At 39.1% G+C, this 18,447-nt stretch overlaps 1 protein-coding gene across 2 annotated transcripts in view; it reads left to right on the forward strand.

The window, feature by feature from the left end:
- The window catches only part of LOC127428686 (rapamycin-insensitive companion of mTOR-like), a 54,090-nt gene extending 38,236 nt beyond the window's left edge, over positions 1–15,854 (forward strand). For both annotated transcript variants that reach the window (XM_051677213.1, XM_051677215.1), the window contains 9 exons: positions 3,015–3,292; positions 4,587–5,613; positions 7,860–8,037; positions 8,624–8,708; positions 8,817–9,020; positions 10,642–10,794; positions 10,953–11,076; positions 11,273–11,411; positions 12,005–15,854. In XM_051677213.1, the coding sequence (XP_051533173.1) occupies positions 3,015–3,292; positions 4,587–5,613; positions 7,860–8,037; positions 8,624–8,708; positions 8,817–9,020; positions 10,642–10,794; positions 10,953–11,076; positions 11,273–11,411; positions 12,005–12,079 (2,263 nt within the window). In that variant the 3' untranslated portion in view covers positions 12,080–15,854. The remainder of the gene's footprint in view (positions 1–3,014; positions 3,293–4,586; positions 5,614–7,859; positions 8,038–8,623; positions 8,709–8,816; positions 9,021–10,641; positions 10,795–10,952; positions 11,077–11,272; positions 11,412–12,004) is intronic.
- The last annotated feature ends 2,593 nt before the right edge of the window (positions 15,855–18,447 follow it).

Below are 18,447 nucleotides of genomic sequence, written 5' to 3' on the forward strand. Positions count from 1 at the left end.
ATTCAGTGCACACAGACTGAAGTAGTTTAAGTCTTTGGTTCTTTTAATTGTGATGATTTTGGCTCACATTTAACAAAAACCCACCAATTCACTATCTCAAAAAATTAGAATACATCATAAGACCAATAAAAAAACATTTTTAATGAATTGTTGGCCTTCTGGAAAGTATGTTCATTTACTGTATATGTACTCAATACTTGGTAGGGGCTCCTTTTGCTTTAATTACTGCCTCAATTCGGCGTGGCATGGAGGTGATCAGTTTGTGGCACTGCTGAGGTGGTATGGAAGCCCAGGTTTCTTTGACAGTGGCCTTCAGCTCATCTGCATTTTTTGGTCTCTTGTTTCTCATTTTCCTCTTGACAAGGAAAAAACATTTGGGGACCAGTCCAGTTCTTCTTCTCCTTAGCCCAGGTAAGACGCCTCTGACGTTGTCTGTGGTTCAGGAGTGGCTTAACAAGAGGAATACGACAACTGTAGCCAAATTCCTTGACACGTCTGTGTGTGGTGGCTCTTGATGCCTTGACCCCAGCCTCAGTCCATTCCTTGTGAAGTTCACCCAAATTCTTGAATCGATTTTGCTTGACAATCGTAAGGCTGCGGTTCTCTCGGTTGGTTGTGCATCTTTTTCTTCCACACTTTTTCCATCCACTCAACTTTCTGTTAACATGCTTGGATACAGCACTCTGTGAACAGCCAGCTTCTTTGGCAATGAATGTTTGTGGCTTACCCTCCTTGTGAAGGGTGTCAATGATTGTCTTCTGGACAACTGTCAGATCAGCAGTCTTCCCCATGATTGTGTAGCCTAGTGAACCAAACTGAGAGACCATTTTGAAGGCTCAGGAAACCTTTGCAGGTGTTTTGAGTTGATTAGCTGATTGGCATGTCACCATATTCTAATTTTTTGAGATAGTGAATTGGTGGGTTTTTGTTAAATGTGAGCCAAAATCATCACAATTAAAAGAACCAAAGACTTAAACTACTTCAGTCTGTGTGCATTGAATTTATTGAATACACGAGTTTCACAATTTGAGTTGAATTACTGAAATAAATGAACTTTTCCACGACATTCTAATTTATTGAGATGCACCTGTATTTACTGAATTATTTTGCATTGGGACTATGTGAATACTTTTTGTTGGCCAAAACGAAATGTATAGATCCAGAGTGACACAGACATCATGGACAAGTTAAAATATATATATATTTTTTTCTTGTTGTATGCTAGAGAAAAATTATAATATAAATAACTATAATATTAGCCATGTATGTGTTTGATAAAAAGCCATTTTTGTTTTACTATATTAAACATGTAATGATATGATATGGTAATATTTGTATTACTGTGTTAAATAGAGTAATTTCATAAGATTGCATGTGTGCAGGCATCCCAAGATCGGATCCTGCTCAGTCCTTTTCATTTTCATTACATCAAGTAGCCATTACTAAATTAATTTAAATTTGTACAGCAAGACTGCAACAAATCCATTATTATTTTTGTTTTCAAGGCTTTTTACTTGTCTGTGAGCTTGCTTATGTGAATAATCCAATGTTACTGTCTGAAAAATGAGACCAATTTTTGGAAATTAGTAGGGCTGCCCCCTAATAGTTGACCAAACATTAGTCGATGAGAAGAGTCTTGGTCGACCAAATTTTGATTGGTCGGTTGGTTGCAGAAAAAAAAAAAAGTTTCATTAAGCAGGGTTAGAGTTAAAGGTGCTATATGTAAGACTGACAACAAGCGTTTGAAATGGGTACTGCAGTCCAAATTCAAAATATTGGAGAGTTGTCTGCCCGCCCCAGACTCGAAGCTCATACGGGTTGCCAGAATGTTGACACGCAAATTAGCCAACTCAGCATCCGTTTTAAAGGATTTCTGGGCTTTAAGCTGTCTCCATCTTCCAAAGGCATCTCAATATTTATCATTGTTTTACTACACCTCTGGTCATGGTGGTTTTTAGACAGATGGCGAGGCTTTTTATGTCGGGTGGAATCTGTTATCTCTTATCAAGTTCATTTGCTGGCTTCCATGGCTGCAGCACGCAGTGTTGTTTGCCTGCAAACTTGTTCAAATCTAGCAACCCAGCGGTGTCAAAATACTATTGGTGAGTGGGCAGTGGGCGGGATCACACAGGCCAAAACATAAACAGAAATTCCAACCAGAATGGAAACTTCAAAGTAGAATATACTGGCTGTAGCATTATCATCGCAGAAGCCAGTATTTCAACTTAGCATGTTTCCTAATTCTCTAATGACATATTATGGTCATTTTATGATTTAGTACAGTAAAAATATTACATACAGCACCTTTAAGAAATTAATATCATAAACCTGCGATGACTAGTCGACTAATGGCTTAAACTAACGCCTACTAGTCGACTAGGAAAATCTTTGGTTGGGGGCAGCCCTAGAAATTAGTCCACAGTATGTGTAAATTGTGAGCTTTTCAATTTGAGTCTGATAAATTGCAGGCGGCAGCCCAAAAGTTAACCCTGAAAGGGTTAATTTTGTAGAAAAGTTTTCTTTAAGTGCATTGAACGGGTTTATTTTTAAACGGGTTTATTTTTTGAGTGAATAACGGCAACTTTGGTGTGTGTGGTGTTTTAGTTATCTGCAATTTGCATTGCAACTTCCTTTTCTATTTCCTCTTACTGGCTGCCCACTTGTAGTTGTAGTATGCAACAAAGTGAAGTTATTGCAGCACAGCTGGATAGAAGAGTGACTTGACAAGAGTGACTTGACATGAAATGACCAATCATTAACCGTGCATTAACCCCAGAGACTCTTGTTGTTGCAAATACTCATAGTTTCAAAAGGACTTTCTCAGAAACTGTCAGCAGGGTTTTTTGGGTTTTTTTTGTGGTTTTGTTGTTGTTTATATGACTCATTTGAATTGTGTCATTCTTCCTCCCATGCTGTTTGGCAGTCATGCATTCTTTCATTTTATACACTCTTATCTCTGCCTTATGGCTTTCCCATGAATCCGCAATTTGTTTCTCTTTATCTTTCTCTCTCAGGACGTGTCTTTATGTTCTGGGACTCATTTCAAAAACTAAGCAGGGTTGTGAGCTGCTAAAACTGAATGGCTGGGATGCAGTTAGGCACAATCGCAGGCAGCTTTGGCCTGTAGTGCCAGATGAGGTGGAGCAGCAGCAGAACCTACAGCAGCTGCAGCAGCAACAACAGCAGCAGCAGCAGCCCCTCATCCAGCTGTCCTCAGCTCCCAGCACCCTCAGCCTGAACTCTGAGTCCACCAACTCTAGACACAACAGCGAGAGTGACTCCACTCAGCCTAGTGAGTGCACCTCACATCCAATCAGCCATTAGGCCTACTAACAGTCACTATTCCAAAACTGTGGTTTAGGGTGGAGGTTGGTCTTATCAGCTTTCAGATGGGTCCTATATCTTCCTAGTACAAGCACATCATCTTCGATTTCTGCTTTGTCTGACTGAGGTAAGGTGCTGTAAAAGAAAATACTCCCCCATTAGATGGTGTCTTTCAACACTTCCATGTAAAAACAAAAAAAACAAAAAATATTGATTGTTTTAATAGTAATATCTTATAATTTCATAGTTAACGCTTTCAGTAAATTTTATAGGAAATAAAGCGAAATAATACATGTAATTATTGGGTTCAGCAGCTTGTGTGGATGATATTCGTAACAGAATATATCTCCATATCTAAATAATGACTTTGGACAGAGGTAGATTTATGAAACAGTGCTTTTTACTTAAACATATAATATATCGTTTGTTTTTTGTCAAACAGCATCAAAACAAAGGAAATGCAAAAATGGAACTCATTGCAGATCTGCAATAATTGAATAACAAAACAAAATTCCCCACACTTTATGGATACAATATTACATTTGTAACATCTTTTTTTCTGTTTTGTCCATTCCTTATGCTCCCTTTGAGCTATTCTGTGTAGATTTGATTGAGTGGTTTGTTGGTATTTGGTTTCATTGTATTGTGCAAGATCCACAAACTCAAGTTTGTGTAGGGCAAAGTTATAATGTTATAACAAAATTGCAATGTTGGGCCAAAATTGACTACAAATTTAGAAATCTTTTTAAAATCATTTCCACATTCACAAGCATCAACAAAGTAGAACTCTGATTTCAGATTCTAACAGCTAAAAATAACTATTATTCTCACTTAATGGGATCGTTTGGCCTGTATTAATGCACTGATCTAGACCGCTTTGTAGTGCTCAGGCAGCGATACAAATCTTTTCTTTTTTTATCCTCAGATGGGCTCTGTACTTGTTTTTTGATGACTAACACCAGTCAGAAATCCAGCACTTAAAACAAAAAATAAATAGTAGTTCTGCACCCACTACTGTATGTAAATCTTTACAAAGATTTCCAAATTTTATATTTTTAATATGGTTTCATTTTTTGATCTTTATCTGTCATTGTTTTTGATATGATAATCAGATATACCTTTGTCTAATAAATGAAGAAAGGTGTGACGTAGGAAAATAGGGATGTGCCAAAGTTATTTAAAAAAAAAAAAATAGTCTAAAAAGAGCAAAATTGCACTTTTTCATCTAAAAAGTAAAAATGCTGAAAATGCCTTTCTTTCAGGCATGTACATCCTGAATGATGATAAGTTGGAAAACTCTGAGCTCTCTGAGGACCAGCCACTGTACTTCAGGCCCAAACTTCTAAAGGACCGCAGCCCATTTACCATCCTGGCCTCCAGTCGCTTGGTCCGTAATCGCTTCCTGATCTCGCTCTCCGGAAAGAAACTCCGCAGCACCAGTGACCCCAAAAGCACTGGCAGCAGCAGTAACTTCTATGGCGAGCCCACATTAGGAGGCATCAGGAGGGTTCGCACTGTCACTGAGCCCTCTATATACTTTCCTGGTCAGGCAGATGTCTTCAGTCCTGTATTTACTGATGGACATCTGCCAAAAAGCCCAAGTGTAAGTCTGGAGACCTCTTTCGTGGGCAGCAAGACTTCGGACACCCAGGGCAGCACATCCAGCATTGGAGAGCCAGAGGTACGTCTACACAGAGCTGTGAATCAGAGTGGAGATGCCCACCGAGAGCATACCAGTCAAGAAAGGTTGGCCGGGGATGGCACCACTTCTGGGGGCGGGAGTCAATTTAAAAGCCGCAGCCAAAGTTTCAACACAGACACAACCACCAGCGGCATCAGCTCCATGAGTTCCAGTCCATCTCGAGAGACAATGGGTGGTGTGGACTCTTCCACCATTGACACGGACTGCGTTAGCCTCAACACGGTCATTAGCACTCAAACTATCAAAACTCTTCACACTTTCACACCCCAGTCCAACCACCTGCCCCTGTCCAAATCGAACTCTGTGCTCTTGATGCCCCCTGGCTCCTCTCACACACTGCCCCGAAGGGCTCAGTCCCTTAAATCCCCATCTGTCACAACCATCTCAAGCCTGACAGACTGCAGCTTTATGTACACAAGCCCACGGGACGCACTGGGCTACGCTACCCTCAAACGGCTGCAACAGCAGCGCATCCACCCCTCCCTCTCCCATAGCGAGGCACTTGCCTCTCCAGCCAAAGATGTTCTCTTCACTGATGCCATCACCATGAAAACTGGGAGCCTGGACTCCAGACTCACGCCACGCAGGTAAAAGCAGATGGATCCGGAGTTGGTGAAAAGCTTTGCTTTCTCTGGCATTATGCCACTATTCTTTTCGCATCTAAATTTTTACACTTTACACCAAGGCTATTCAACTCCACTCCTGGAGATCCACTGTCCTGCAGAGTTTAGAGCCAACCCTAATTAAACTCACCTGAACCAGCTAATCAAAGGCAGGTTTATAAGAGCAGGGCTGGAACTAAACTCTGACCCTGCAGGAGCGGAGTTGAATAGCCCTGCATCAATTAGGTCCCAGAGTATTCATAGAAAGGTGGTTAATCTTCACGCGTAAGGCTGATTATCAAACCTTAATTTATTATCCTGCTCCAAAGGTTTCCGGGTATCTTCTTGACTCTATAAATAAAACTCTTAACTTCCCATTTCTCAAAAGAGTCAAGTTGTTAAATTGGAAGTTCTGTGTGATAACACTCTTCTTTCTAACATAGACTTCCCTTATAGTTTTCTTTTTTTTGATGTGGCGGTGCAGCATATCTGCCTGATCAAATTCAGGGCTGCGTTTGCCAACTACCTCACTATACGATATACAGCGTTATATATGTCACGATTCAGTACATTGCTTTGCATCACGTTAGCATAACTGAATCATAACTGATAGTGCGGCAAACCTGCAAGAGACTCATCATATCCGCGAAAGAGACTGAATCTACGGCATCAGTTTCAAATCTCTTTTGTGCAGTTGTATTTACCTTGATAGTGTCAGGAAAAAGAATCACAATATACACTCATTGAGCACTTTATTAGGAACACTGTGGTCCTAATAATGTGCCCGGTGTGGTCTTCTGCTGTTGTAGCCCATCTGCCTCAAAAGTTTGCTAAATTCTGCACACTACAATTGTACAGAGTGGTTATTGGAGTTACCATAGCCTTTCTGTCAGCTCGAACCAGTCTGGCCGTTCTCCGTTGACCTCTCTCATCAACAAGGTGTTTCTATCCGCAGAAACACTGCTTTTTTTGTTTTTGGCACCATTCTGAGTAAAGTCTAGAGACTATTGTGCATGAAAATCCCAGCAGATCAGGAGTTACAGAAATACTCAAACTAGCCCGTCTGGCACCAACAATCATGCCACACTCGAAATCACTGAGATCACATTTTTCCCCATTCTGTTGGTAGATGTGAACATTAACTGGAGCTCCTGACCTGTATCAGCATGATTTTATGCATTGCACTGCTGCCACACGATTGGCTGATTAGATAATTGCATGTAGGCGCACATGTGTTCCTAATAAAGTGCTCAGAAAGTGTATAAATCTATTATTTTACCAGCAACACAGCCCTAATCAGAATTTTAAAGATATTATAAGTATCAATATGCAACTGTAAAGGCAGTCAGATTATAAGACTTGAGCACTCATTGAGTGCCCATCAATATTGTTGATTTACCCCCATATAATATTTGATGGGAAATGACACCCCAAAAAAGCCCATTTGAAAATCCCTTTTCCCCCTTTGGAAATAATGTGGTCTATGTTTCTGATGGTCCCTCTCAGGTATACTAAAAAGCGCTTCAGATGTCTGTGCCATGGTTCAAGCAGGCCCCATCGCAGATCTCTACTCCCACGGTGCGTGGACCACCCTCTGGGCTGATGCTCCCCTCTTTCAGTTTGAACGTCCACTTCTGTCCATTTTTATAATTGAAAGACCCTGGCCCACTCGACTCCCTTTTTGCCGTACTTTGACTTTTATTTATTTTTTTATTTCTCAATAGCGCTTCCACAGCCCATACCTTAACCTGATTCTCTTCAACCATGCCTCCTAAATCCTTGAAATTGCTTCCTCGTAGTATGACAAAATAAACTCTCCTCATTGATTGTATGTAGTTCTAAAGAAATTTCTAACCCTGTCCCTGTTGGCGCAGAATTCCCCAAGTAGTTTGCTGATCGTGCAAACCAATTGAAATTCCCTCACCACACTAGCCGCATTCCTGCATTTGATCTAAGATGCATGTAGTGGATTTTGATCTACAGTACTTGCATGATGCAGCCAACGACAAACAGCTGCTCACTCTCTGAAATGTGAATACGCTTCACCAGCCTGTTCCTACACTGACAAACCTATCAATCATATAGCAATATTGCAGTACCAGTGCAAGTAGCTTCCAAAATGTCAGATGAAACCTTCTCTTTCTCCTTTTATTCACTCTGCCAGTTTTCTACTTCTTTCAAACAGTTCTCTCTTGATCTTTTACCTGCTTTAATTTTCTCTGCAAGCACAGGTTTCTCAAGGCTCTGAGTTTTGCTTCTTTGGATAAAGAGGATCTTCTTAGCCCCATCAGTCAAACCTCCCTACAGCGCTCTTCTTCAGTGCGTTCCATGGTGTCCATTGCCACATATGGCAACTCTGATGACTACATTGGCATTGCTCTGCCAATGGACATCAACAGCATGTTCCAGGTACTAACTGCTTAACATCCATCTTGGGTGATCTTGTCACAAGTGGTCAACAGATTGTCAGTTACACCTTCAAATCAAATATTTCCCCAATGACCACTTGTATTTGAATCAGAACAAGAGAAGGATCTCTGATTTTGTGATAACATACATTCATCACTTTACTTTGTTCATCATGGCATGTTGATATCAAGCATACCAAAGATGAAGTTCCATGAAGCAAAAACCAAATTCTTCTATCTGATTTATTAATTTGTTTTTGCTGTACCAAGCCAGAGAAGTTTAAACCATTGTTTTGTTGCAATGATTGTGTGTTGCCTGAGTGGATTTTCCTTGACTTTTGTCAGGGACCTATCAGGATGCATTTGCATTTCCACTACAAGTGCAGTGTGGGAGTATACATCTCTGACAATCTCTGAAAGTGGTTTGAGTGTCGTATTTGACCCCATTTCACCCAAATGTAATTCTGTCCATTTGGGATCAAATCAATCAAGATGGATGTTAATACCAAGTGTAAACAGGTATTACAAAAAAGCTTTTAAACTTTTATCTGAAACTAACATGACTTTCTTTTATGGGTGCTATCTAGATTAAAGACATACCATACTTCCAGAAAAGAACGAGCCCACCATCTGAAGACCGATCTGCAAAGTTCTTCTCTGGAGATGCTGATGGTAAAGGCACATGCTGTGTTGGTCAGCTTTACTGATCTACACCACTACCCCATATCATTACTGCCCCTCTTCCCCCATTTCAGTGTCTGAAGGCTGTTCTTTTCTCAGGTTCCAGTGAAGGCTCCAGGCATTCTGTTTTAAGGTCTCAGCTGAGTATTACGGAGCTGATCGCAGTGAGTCGAACAGACCAGCAGCAGCTGCTGGGCTCAGAGGAGACCGGCCTGCAGGAGCACAGTGATGAGAACTGCCTTTACTGTGCAGGGTTATATGTGCTCGGCTGCAATTCAAACACCTCCACTCAAAGCCGCCCAGGTAAGCAGCAGACTTATTTGTTTTTGAGCAGAGGGCACTGGCAACATTGTCTTGGTTGTTCTACTACTGTGACAATGTGATAGATTGCCTGTGAGTCCTACATGGCCCACATTATATGTTTGTTTAGTTATAAGTTGTATTATATGCACTTGTTGTCTTTTTGTTGTCTAAGGGGGCTTTCACACTGGGCACGTTTGCTGCGGTCCGATTCCGAATGCGATTGTTCCCGGTACCCCCTGCAGCGTTGGTCTGGTTTTACACTCACTTGATTCTATCGAACCCCGGTCCATTTGCATTCATCTTACGTCATCACAAACACGCATGGAGAACACGACCCAACTCATCATGCTTTTTGTTTTTTTGTTATTTTGGTGCCATTATGCACAGCTGAGTGAATGACAACTGTGTATATGTGCGCTTCATGGCGTAACTCATCAGATGTCTAGGGGAAGGCGGCTTGCTGCTGCTCACAAACGGCGTTTTTTTGAGGAGACCGCTGATTGCAAGGAATTCATTTGCATCTTTGTTTACACTGCATGCTTACTCGTGTCCAATGTGAAGTTATCGCCACTGTCATCTCCTATTATACCCTGTATTTATAACCTATAATAGTATTTATAAGGTGTATAGATAGACAGACAGACAGACAGACAGTATTTATAGTGTTGTATGTCATTGTGGTGTCATTACTTTTTTGGGACTTTCAGGAATGTGTGGATCCTCGTGTGTTGTCGAAACTAATGATGTCGTCATCGGCTAAAACGCATGCGGAGGTTACTTTAATTGCAACCAAACTCAGACCACCTCCTACAGGTAGTTTCGGGTTCGGTACCACTGTGCGCTCCCCGGTACATATGACAGCTTTCACATTACCAATTTTTCATGCGAACCGTGCTCTGTTTCAAACTAAACTGCCAGTGTGAAAGCACCCTAAGGGTGCACATTAGGCAAGAAAGAAATACAACAAGAGTTTTTCTTTTGTTTTATTAATTTGAAGTTTGTTTGATTTTCTTCTTACCTCACTCTGGGTTCATGACTGCAGCATGGTTTCGGGGATCAGTTTTAAGAGAATGTGCGGCCTTTCTGTTTCCTGTTTTATACAGTAATCATGGAATTGTGGGTAATGTAGGACTAGGTCAACTAGGCCTTCTGTTGAGGAGCGATCACTGTTTATAGTATATGTATTGTTAATGTTAGATGTGGTAGTCTATAGTGTACGTGTTATTTTCTGTATTTATGTTGATGATTATTTTATGTTTTAATGTTAATAGTTTTTTTATTTATGTATTTATCTTGTGTTTTGTTGATGATCTTTCCCCTGGGAGGGTCAGAAGGTTTGATCCTTAGGTTAAAAATGTGGTGTCTTTGTTTTGTTAGTCAGTACGGAAGTGGGCCCTCCATGAGGAGGGTCAAAGGTTTTAGCAGTCCTACTGCAGTTTGTTTTTAATCCATTGTATGTAAGTTTGCCCAATATACATATATATATGCAAAGAGAAAAAAAAAAAAAAGGGCCAATAAATTAAGCGTTGTCTCCTGATGCCTTTCTGGTCAACACCACCACAACTGCTCTTACCGATAAACCATTACTCATGATTTGACATCAGAATTTTATGTATTTCAGACTTTCCTGAAGCTCCATACTCAGAATGGTGCAATCAGACCATACACAACCTGGAAGTCATGCCCCAGTCCAAGTTCTCAGGAGTGTCTGGCTGCAGTGACGCTGTCTCACAGGGCTCTGGTGGCAGCACACGCAGCACTGAGCTAGTTCTTGGTAATGAAACTCTAGGAATTGCTTTACAGTATGGCTTGGCTGAAAATTCGAATAAAATTGAAGCTTCAAGTGTCAGATTAGAAATTCAATCACATACATTTAATTTTGTATAGCTTGAAGTTAAGCGTTTATCTGTGCATGCTGTCTCTCTTTGCCAGGGGTGAAAAACATTCCAGAGGACGCTCCAGCTTGCCGGGTTGTCCTGAGGAAGGAGGTGATTCGGCTGGTCATTAACCTTAGCTCCTCAGTTGGGACTAAAGGGAATGAAACTGGACTACTCACGTAAGGAGACAATTCATCCACACTGACTTGAATTTACACTGCCAAAATGGAGAGAATCATGAATTGTGCATTTGAATGTAATCCTGGTATCCAAAGAATAATTTATTTAGATTTATTGAATTATTTTGATTGTTTTGATTTTATGATACAAGGTGGAATAAAATCCCTTGCAAACTTCAACTCGCTTTCTTTACAGAATCAAGGAAAAGTTTCCCTATGCGTTTGATGACATCTGTCTGTATTCTGAAGTTTCATACTTGCTGGCTCATTGCATGTTCAGACTGGCCTCACGACGCTTCATTCAGGAACTCTTCCAAGACGTTCAGTTCACTCCGGTAATGTTCATGAGAATTTTTGTCATGTTAGCACAAGTCTAATCTAGACTGCACTGAACACACTGCAATAGTTATCTATTACTAATGAAGTTGTATAACTAAGAACACTTTAAAAATTATTAGGCTCAAGTATCCATAAGAGATTTACATTGTTCAGTTCTAATATACAGTAAAATTGGAGATACTGGTGATTTAATAATTTAATAATCTTTTCTCTGGAATTGACAATCAGTGTCCAAATACGTTGGTTAAAGGAAAAGGTCTGTTATTTCTCTGCCACTTGAGTCAACTTATGGAATTGCAAAAATATTTTTTTTTTTTTAAACATTCCTGCCCAAACTCACACTATTACTTGAGCCAATGTTGCTGTGTTGGGCTGGTCAGAATGCTCAAACAAATAGAGCAAATTTTTGATAGCACCACAAAGCCGCATTATTTATTCTCTTTGGGGGAATCAACATACAAATCACTTGCTTATAGTTGTCTCTGCATATTAAACTGGAATAGAAGAATTTCAACATTCAAAACAATTACGCAGTTCACCTTTAATAAACATTCATGTCTTAACGCTGCTTGTTTTTGCTTGTTTGTAGATGTACGAGGAGGCCGAGAGCATTCTGTCAGTGCCTAAGAAGTCTACCCCTCTAGATCCTCCATCAGATTTGTGAACTTCTAGATGTTTTTTAGAATATTTTCTTCTCATGATACACCAAGCTACCAATCCATTACCCTGGCCTGGCCGTGCATTTAAGATGATTACGAAATAAGAGACTAGGGCTATGGGACTGATATGGGTGGATGAAGAGAGGAAGAGCAGTATAAGAACAAACTCTTCACATCTGAACAAATACACTCTACATAGATGCTCTGTAGCCATCTACAGTGGATGCTGTAACCAAATAATCCTTTTGACTGACAGTTATGAACTGTAGAGCATTGAGTGGAAAGTGAAACATGCAGATGATTGGACTTAATTACAGTGGAAAGTAAATGAGTCAATGCAAATGGTATTTAAAATAATTCAAGACTTTCTAGGAAGTTTATTAAACTTCTTAGGTCAGTTCTGTTCGGCTGTTATTGTCCTATTTAAGGGCCAATGCATCTGGTTGCACGTAACAAAATTTACCCCCGATGCAGGATCCTTCAACACTACAACATTCCGGTTTGTTTCCCTTCCGGATGGTATTCTCTGTTATTAATTCTGGTTGTTCAAGGAATATGAAGAAGTGGCTATTGCAACAAGAATGAGAAAGCACTTCGCTTAAGTGCTGATGTGATTGCAATACAAGACAATCATCACTAAGTAATAATCATGAGCAACTGCCCATTTTTATTTCCTTTTTGTAACTGACACAAAAAGAGGGTCTCTTCTGCTTCTTCGAATCAATTCGAAGGGCCTCTTTAAATGAAACGGTGAAGAAGAAAGAATTTGTGTGTAAATCATCTTTAAAATATTCTCATGTCACGGTTATTACAAAACGTCAATTTACGCAACAATGGTTTTACAAATGATTTGCACAGAAATGCAGTCTGTTCATGTTTCATAAATGAGGCCCATACTGTACATTTAAAGATGCCAATACCCAACTAAATGTATTCAAATGTACTTAGAGGTGTAAATACACAATCGTACAATATAGCTAGCTATTAAATGACCTCTCAGTAATCATCCAAAACAATTCTCACATTTAAACCAATAGTAGACAAGGTATTTATTTATTTATTTACTTATTTATTGTTTGGTCCAAGGAGCTCCTAGATCCCTTTTACTTAATTTCCAGCTCATTAGCCAGGGTTAAACTGGCGGTACATTATTTATGTCTGAGAGTCAATGTACAGTACATTGTCAACTTTAAAGTTCATGACAGTAGACAATGGTCTAAGGCTTCTAAAAAGGAAATTTAAATGGATTTCATCACTGCTATTCAGCAGTTTTACTTTGCTCTGTTTCAGGTATTAGTAATGCCTAATCAAATGGATTGTAACTAACCAAGTTATCCATACTGTAGGAATAATGCTTTCAGAGTCTACTCTTTAACATTAGAGAAGCATTAATAAAACCTATGAACCAGACTCACCCAACATATTTCACAATGTTTATATTATGCTTTTAAATGTAATTGATCAGTCAATGATAAGTCATTAATGGTCAGTCTTGTTTATACTTCTGAATGTGGTTGGTGGATTTTGGGCTGGAAAATCAAGAAAAATTAAGGTTAAACTGACAAGCTATAGCTAATTATCAAGATATGTTAGTGATCATTTGTTCTACAATGACTGATCCGCAAACTGTTGATTAAAATGAAATGTTCTGCTTATAAATTTGACTTGCAAGCAGTCAACAATTAACTACTAAGGTATATCATGTTCAATATTTACAGGGGCAATTGTCAGTATTGCACATAGCCATTCTGGGCTGTGTTTCCTAAAAGCATCGTAAGCCTAAGTAGATCGTAGAAACTATTGGCGCTAATGGTCTCTACGATCTACTTAGGCTTACGATGCTTTTGGGAAACGCAGCCCTGGTCTGATGAGGTCTCAAAATATCTTTTCAATCTAGTTTGTTAAAATTGCATAAAAACATTTGTTACTATGAATTTGATGTTAATATCTGAATTATCTCTATGCAATATGCCTGTTTATTCTATAAACATCATTTATGACCAGTTTGTTTTCTTGTTGGCTGGACCATTTAATTAGGCTATTTAGGAAGCTTTCATTATTTTGCCTTATTTGTATTAGCTTTAATCCTATTAGAATTAATGAAATTGTCCATTTTTTTTTTTTTTTTTTTCTTTTTATTTATTATAGAAACTAATAAATCTGCATTTGCCTGCCTTGGCTTTTGAATTAAGCATCAGTTTTAAGCCTACATTACCTTTGTATTGTGAAAGACTAACTCATGAGTCTGATATGGCCAGCAATAATAATAATAATAATAATAGTAGTTTTTGTTGTAGTAATTCTTAACGGCTTCTGGCACAACTTTAAAGTGCCTGTTTGTTCTTACCCCTCATCTACAAAACAGTGGGTCAAAATAGAAGGTTTTGAGAAGATGTGAGCTGTCCAAAAGATACAGATTAAGTATGGAGATGTTCTAGGGGCATATATGTTGCTGCTTAAGTTAAAGAGTAAGTTTTGTATTAGGCTATACTAGCTGGTGAAATAATTTCGACATTAAGCCAATTATAAAAGATTATTTTGTAACTAAAATATGTTTTCTGGAACCTCCCTCTAATATTTTCTAAAGTATTCTTAGATAAACAATTTAAGCAGGAAAAACATGCTTCTTAAAGCTCTCAAGTCATTAGTGTCACAGAGTGTGTAGTGAAATATTTCCAGAATGCAACTTGTTTCTTTAAGAGGCTTTCCCCCCATTGTTAAATTATGTTATGTTCTTGCTTCCTTTTTTAGCCCACTGGGGGTTGACCTACAGCCATTGTTGCATTGTTTCTAAAATAAATTTCATTTGTAATGCTGGTAATAAATGTGCTGGTGTTTAAAAACCTTAAAGGAATAGTTCACCCAAAAATGAAAATTCTCTCATCATTTACTCACCCTCATGCCATCCCAGATGTGTATGACTTTCTGTCTTCTGCAGAACACAAACAAAGATTTTTAGAAGAATATCTCAGCTCTGACGGTCCATACAATGCAAGTGAATGGTGACCAGACCTTTCAAGCTCCAAAAATCACATAAAGGCAGCATAATAGTAGCCCATATGACTACAGTGGTTAAATCTATGTCTATTAAATGTCTATCTATGTCTGTAAATCTATGAATTATTCTGAAAGTGAAAGTGGAGATTTATAGTAAAAACAGATTTAAATATTGACCTGTTTTTCACCCAAAGTGATTGCATCGCTTCAGAAAACATAAACAACTGGAGTCATATGGATTACATTTATGCTGCTTTTATGTGATTTTTGGAGCTTCAAAGTTCTGAGTAAATGATGAAAGAATTTAAATTTTTGGGTGAACTATCCCTTTAAACAACATTAACAAAAGTGGCAATTATTACAAAATACTAAAGAGTTGTATTTGTGGACCAAGTTCCAAATATGGGGGTTGTTATTGCCAAGACCGTTAATGCTAAAACAAATGAATATATTTTAAATGTACATTTGTTCATTGTAAAACTAAAACAAATTGCACCTTTCAGTGATTTTCTTTTTCATTGTTAAGTGCACTCATGATTTTGCAGAGCGCTGTATGAAATTTCAGCACCATTTAATATTGAAATTGCAGTTGCAAGAAGTGTTATTTATATTTTTCCCGAAGGGAAAAAGATGTGAAACTGTTGAACATACTTCTGATGTTTTTTTAATTATGAGCTTTCTTGTATAATTTAATGTTTTTGGGGGGGAATTAGCTATGAGCCTTGAGAAACAATCTAATGAAAGTGATGCATCCTTATTAAAAATAAACCTTAATTTCCTTGACTCAATTCTCTAGTGTTTATCATAATCATCATCACGTCCATATGTCATTGTCACTATGGTACATCCCTATACGTATATATTGAACTCAGCCTAGAGGCCTTAAGTTTGACACCTGTGCCTTAGAGTCTTTGCTACAAAAAAGCTTTTTAACATTTTCACCATTATTGTCCACAAAAAAAGTTCAGTGGACACACGTTGACTTTAGTGACAACTTGCCCCATTAACATCCTAAGAAGACATTTAAACCTTTCAGTAAAAATATGCCTTCATAATATACTGTAGTTGACCCTTAAAATACACACACTGATAACTTTATTAGAAACACTATGGTCCTAATAAAGTGCCCGACGTGGCCTTCTGCTGTTGTAGCCCATCCGCCTCAAGGTTCAATGTGATGTGCATTCTGAGATGATATTCTGCTCACTACAATTGTACAGAGGACAACTGTCCTCATCAACAAGGCATTTCCGTCTACAGAACTACCGCTCACTGGATGTTTTTGTTTTTGCCACCATTCTGAGTAAACTCTAGAGACTGTTGTGCTGTGACCGTCTGGCACCAACAATCATGCCATGGTTGAAATCACTGAGATCACATTTTTCCCCATTCTGATGGTTGATGTGAACATTAACTGAAGCTCCTGACCTGTATCTGCATGAGTTTATGCATTGCACTGCTGCCACACGATTGGCTGATTAGATAATTGCATGTAGGTGCGCATGTCCACCTCATCACCAGCTCATCCAAGTCCAGTCCAAGACCAAAGTAGGTTGAGATCGAGTCAAGACCAGTAAAGGCTAAGAAAAAAGTTTTTTATTAATGTATTAAATGTATATAGTTTAAGGACTACTGACTCTAGGTGCATATATCAAATAAACCTAATTTATTATAATTTATTTATTACTTTTGCCTGCAAGCTTTCATCTCGGGGTAGGCACAGAAACGCTATGCAGTGACAAAAGAACGAACGACTCCGACAAGAAGATTTCAGAGGAAGATTCTAACCTTTCTGTTTCTCATAATTTGTCCTTGGCTGCATTATCATTTTTTCCTTATTGGAATATAATCAAAGTTTGCGTAAGTAGACGTGTTGGGGAGGATTTGGCTATTGAAAATGTAGCATTTTAATTTAATTCTGCTCAAATGAACGAAATGAACTAAATGAATTGAATAAAGATTCGTTCATTTTGCTGAACGAGCCTCAAAGATTCAAGTCAGTAAAATGATCCGATCTTCCCATCACTACCACTCAGCTGTCATTTGCTGCTACTGTCAAGCAACTGTTTGATGCTGAACACAACAGCGCTTCGCCCTTTCGCGGAGAGATTGACAGGCAGGAATTTGGCCAATAGTTGCTGCAAGCCTCTTATAATCGACCAATTGGTGTGCGAGAAGGCGGGACTTACAAAGAGGGGTCAAAACAATGCAAATACAGGTGCATCTCAATAAATTAGAATGTCGTGGAAAAGTTCATTTATTTCAGTAATTCAACTCAAATTGTGAAACTTGTGTATTAAATAAATTCAATGCACACAGACTGAAGTAGTTTAAGTCTTTGGTTCTTTTAATTGTGATGATTTTGGCTCACATTTAACAAAAACCCACCAATTCACTATCTCAAAAAATTAGAATATGGTGACATGCCAATCAGCTAATCAACTCAAAACACCTTTCCTGAGGTTTCCTGAGCCTTCAAAATGGTCTCTCAGTTTGGTTCACTAGGCTACACAATCATGGGGAAGACTGCTGATCTGACAGCTGTCCAGAAGACAATCATTGACACCCTTCACAAGGAGGGTAAGCCACAAACATTCATTGCCAAAGAAGCTGGCTGTTCACAGAGTGCTGTATCCAAGCATGTTAACAGAAAGTTGAGTGGAAGGAAAAAGTGTGGAAGAAAAAGATGCACAACCAACCGAGAGAACCGCAGCCTTATGATTGTCAAGCAAAATCGATTCAAGAATTTGGGTGAACTTCACAAGGAATGGACTGAGGCTGGGGTCAAGGCATCAAGACACAGACATGTCAAGAAATTTGGCTACAGTTGTCGTATTCCTCTTATTAAGCCACTCCTGAACCACAGACAACGTCAGAGGCGTCTTACCTGGGCTAAGGAGAAGAAGAACTGGACTGTTGCCAGTGGTCCAAAGTCCTCTTTTCAGATGAGAGCAAGTTTTGTATTTCATTTGGAAACCAAGGTCCTAGAGTCTGGAGGAAGGGTGGAGAAGCTCATAGCCCAAGTTGCTTGAAGTCCAGTGTTAAGTTTCCACAGTCTGTGATGATATGGGGTGCAATGTCATCTGCTGGTGTTGGTCCATTGTGTTTTTTGAAAACCAAAGTCACTGCACCCGTTTACCAAGAAATTTTGAAGCACTTCATGCTTCCTTCTGCTGACCAGCTTTTTAAAGATGCTGATTTCATTTTCCAGCAGGATTTGGCACCTGCCCACACTGCCAAAAGCACCAAAAGTTGGGTAAATGACCATGGTGTTGGTGTGCTTGACTGGCCAGCAAACTCACCAGACCTGAACCCCATAGAGAATCTATGGGGTATTGTCAAGAGGAAAATGAGAAACAAGAGACCAAAAAATGCA

Source organism: Myxocyprinus asiaticus, chromosome 38, assembly GCF_019703515.2.
Source record: "Myxocyprinus asiaticus isolate MX2 ecotype Aquarium Trade chromosome 38, UBuf_Myxa_2, whole genome shotgun sequence".
Lineage (NCBI taxonomy): Eukaryota > Metazoa > Chordata > Actinopteri > Cypriniformes > Catostomidae > Myxocyprinus > Myxocyprinus asiaticus.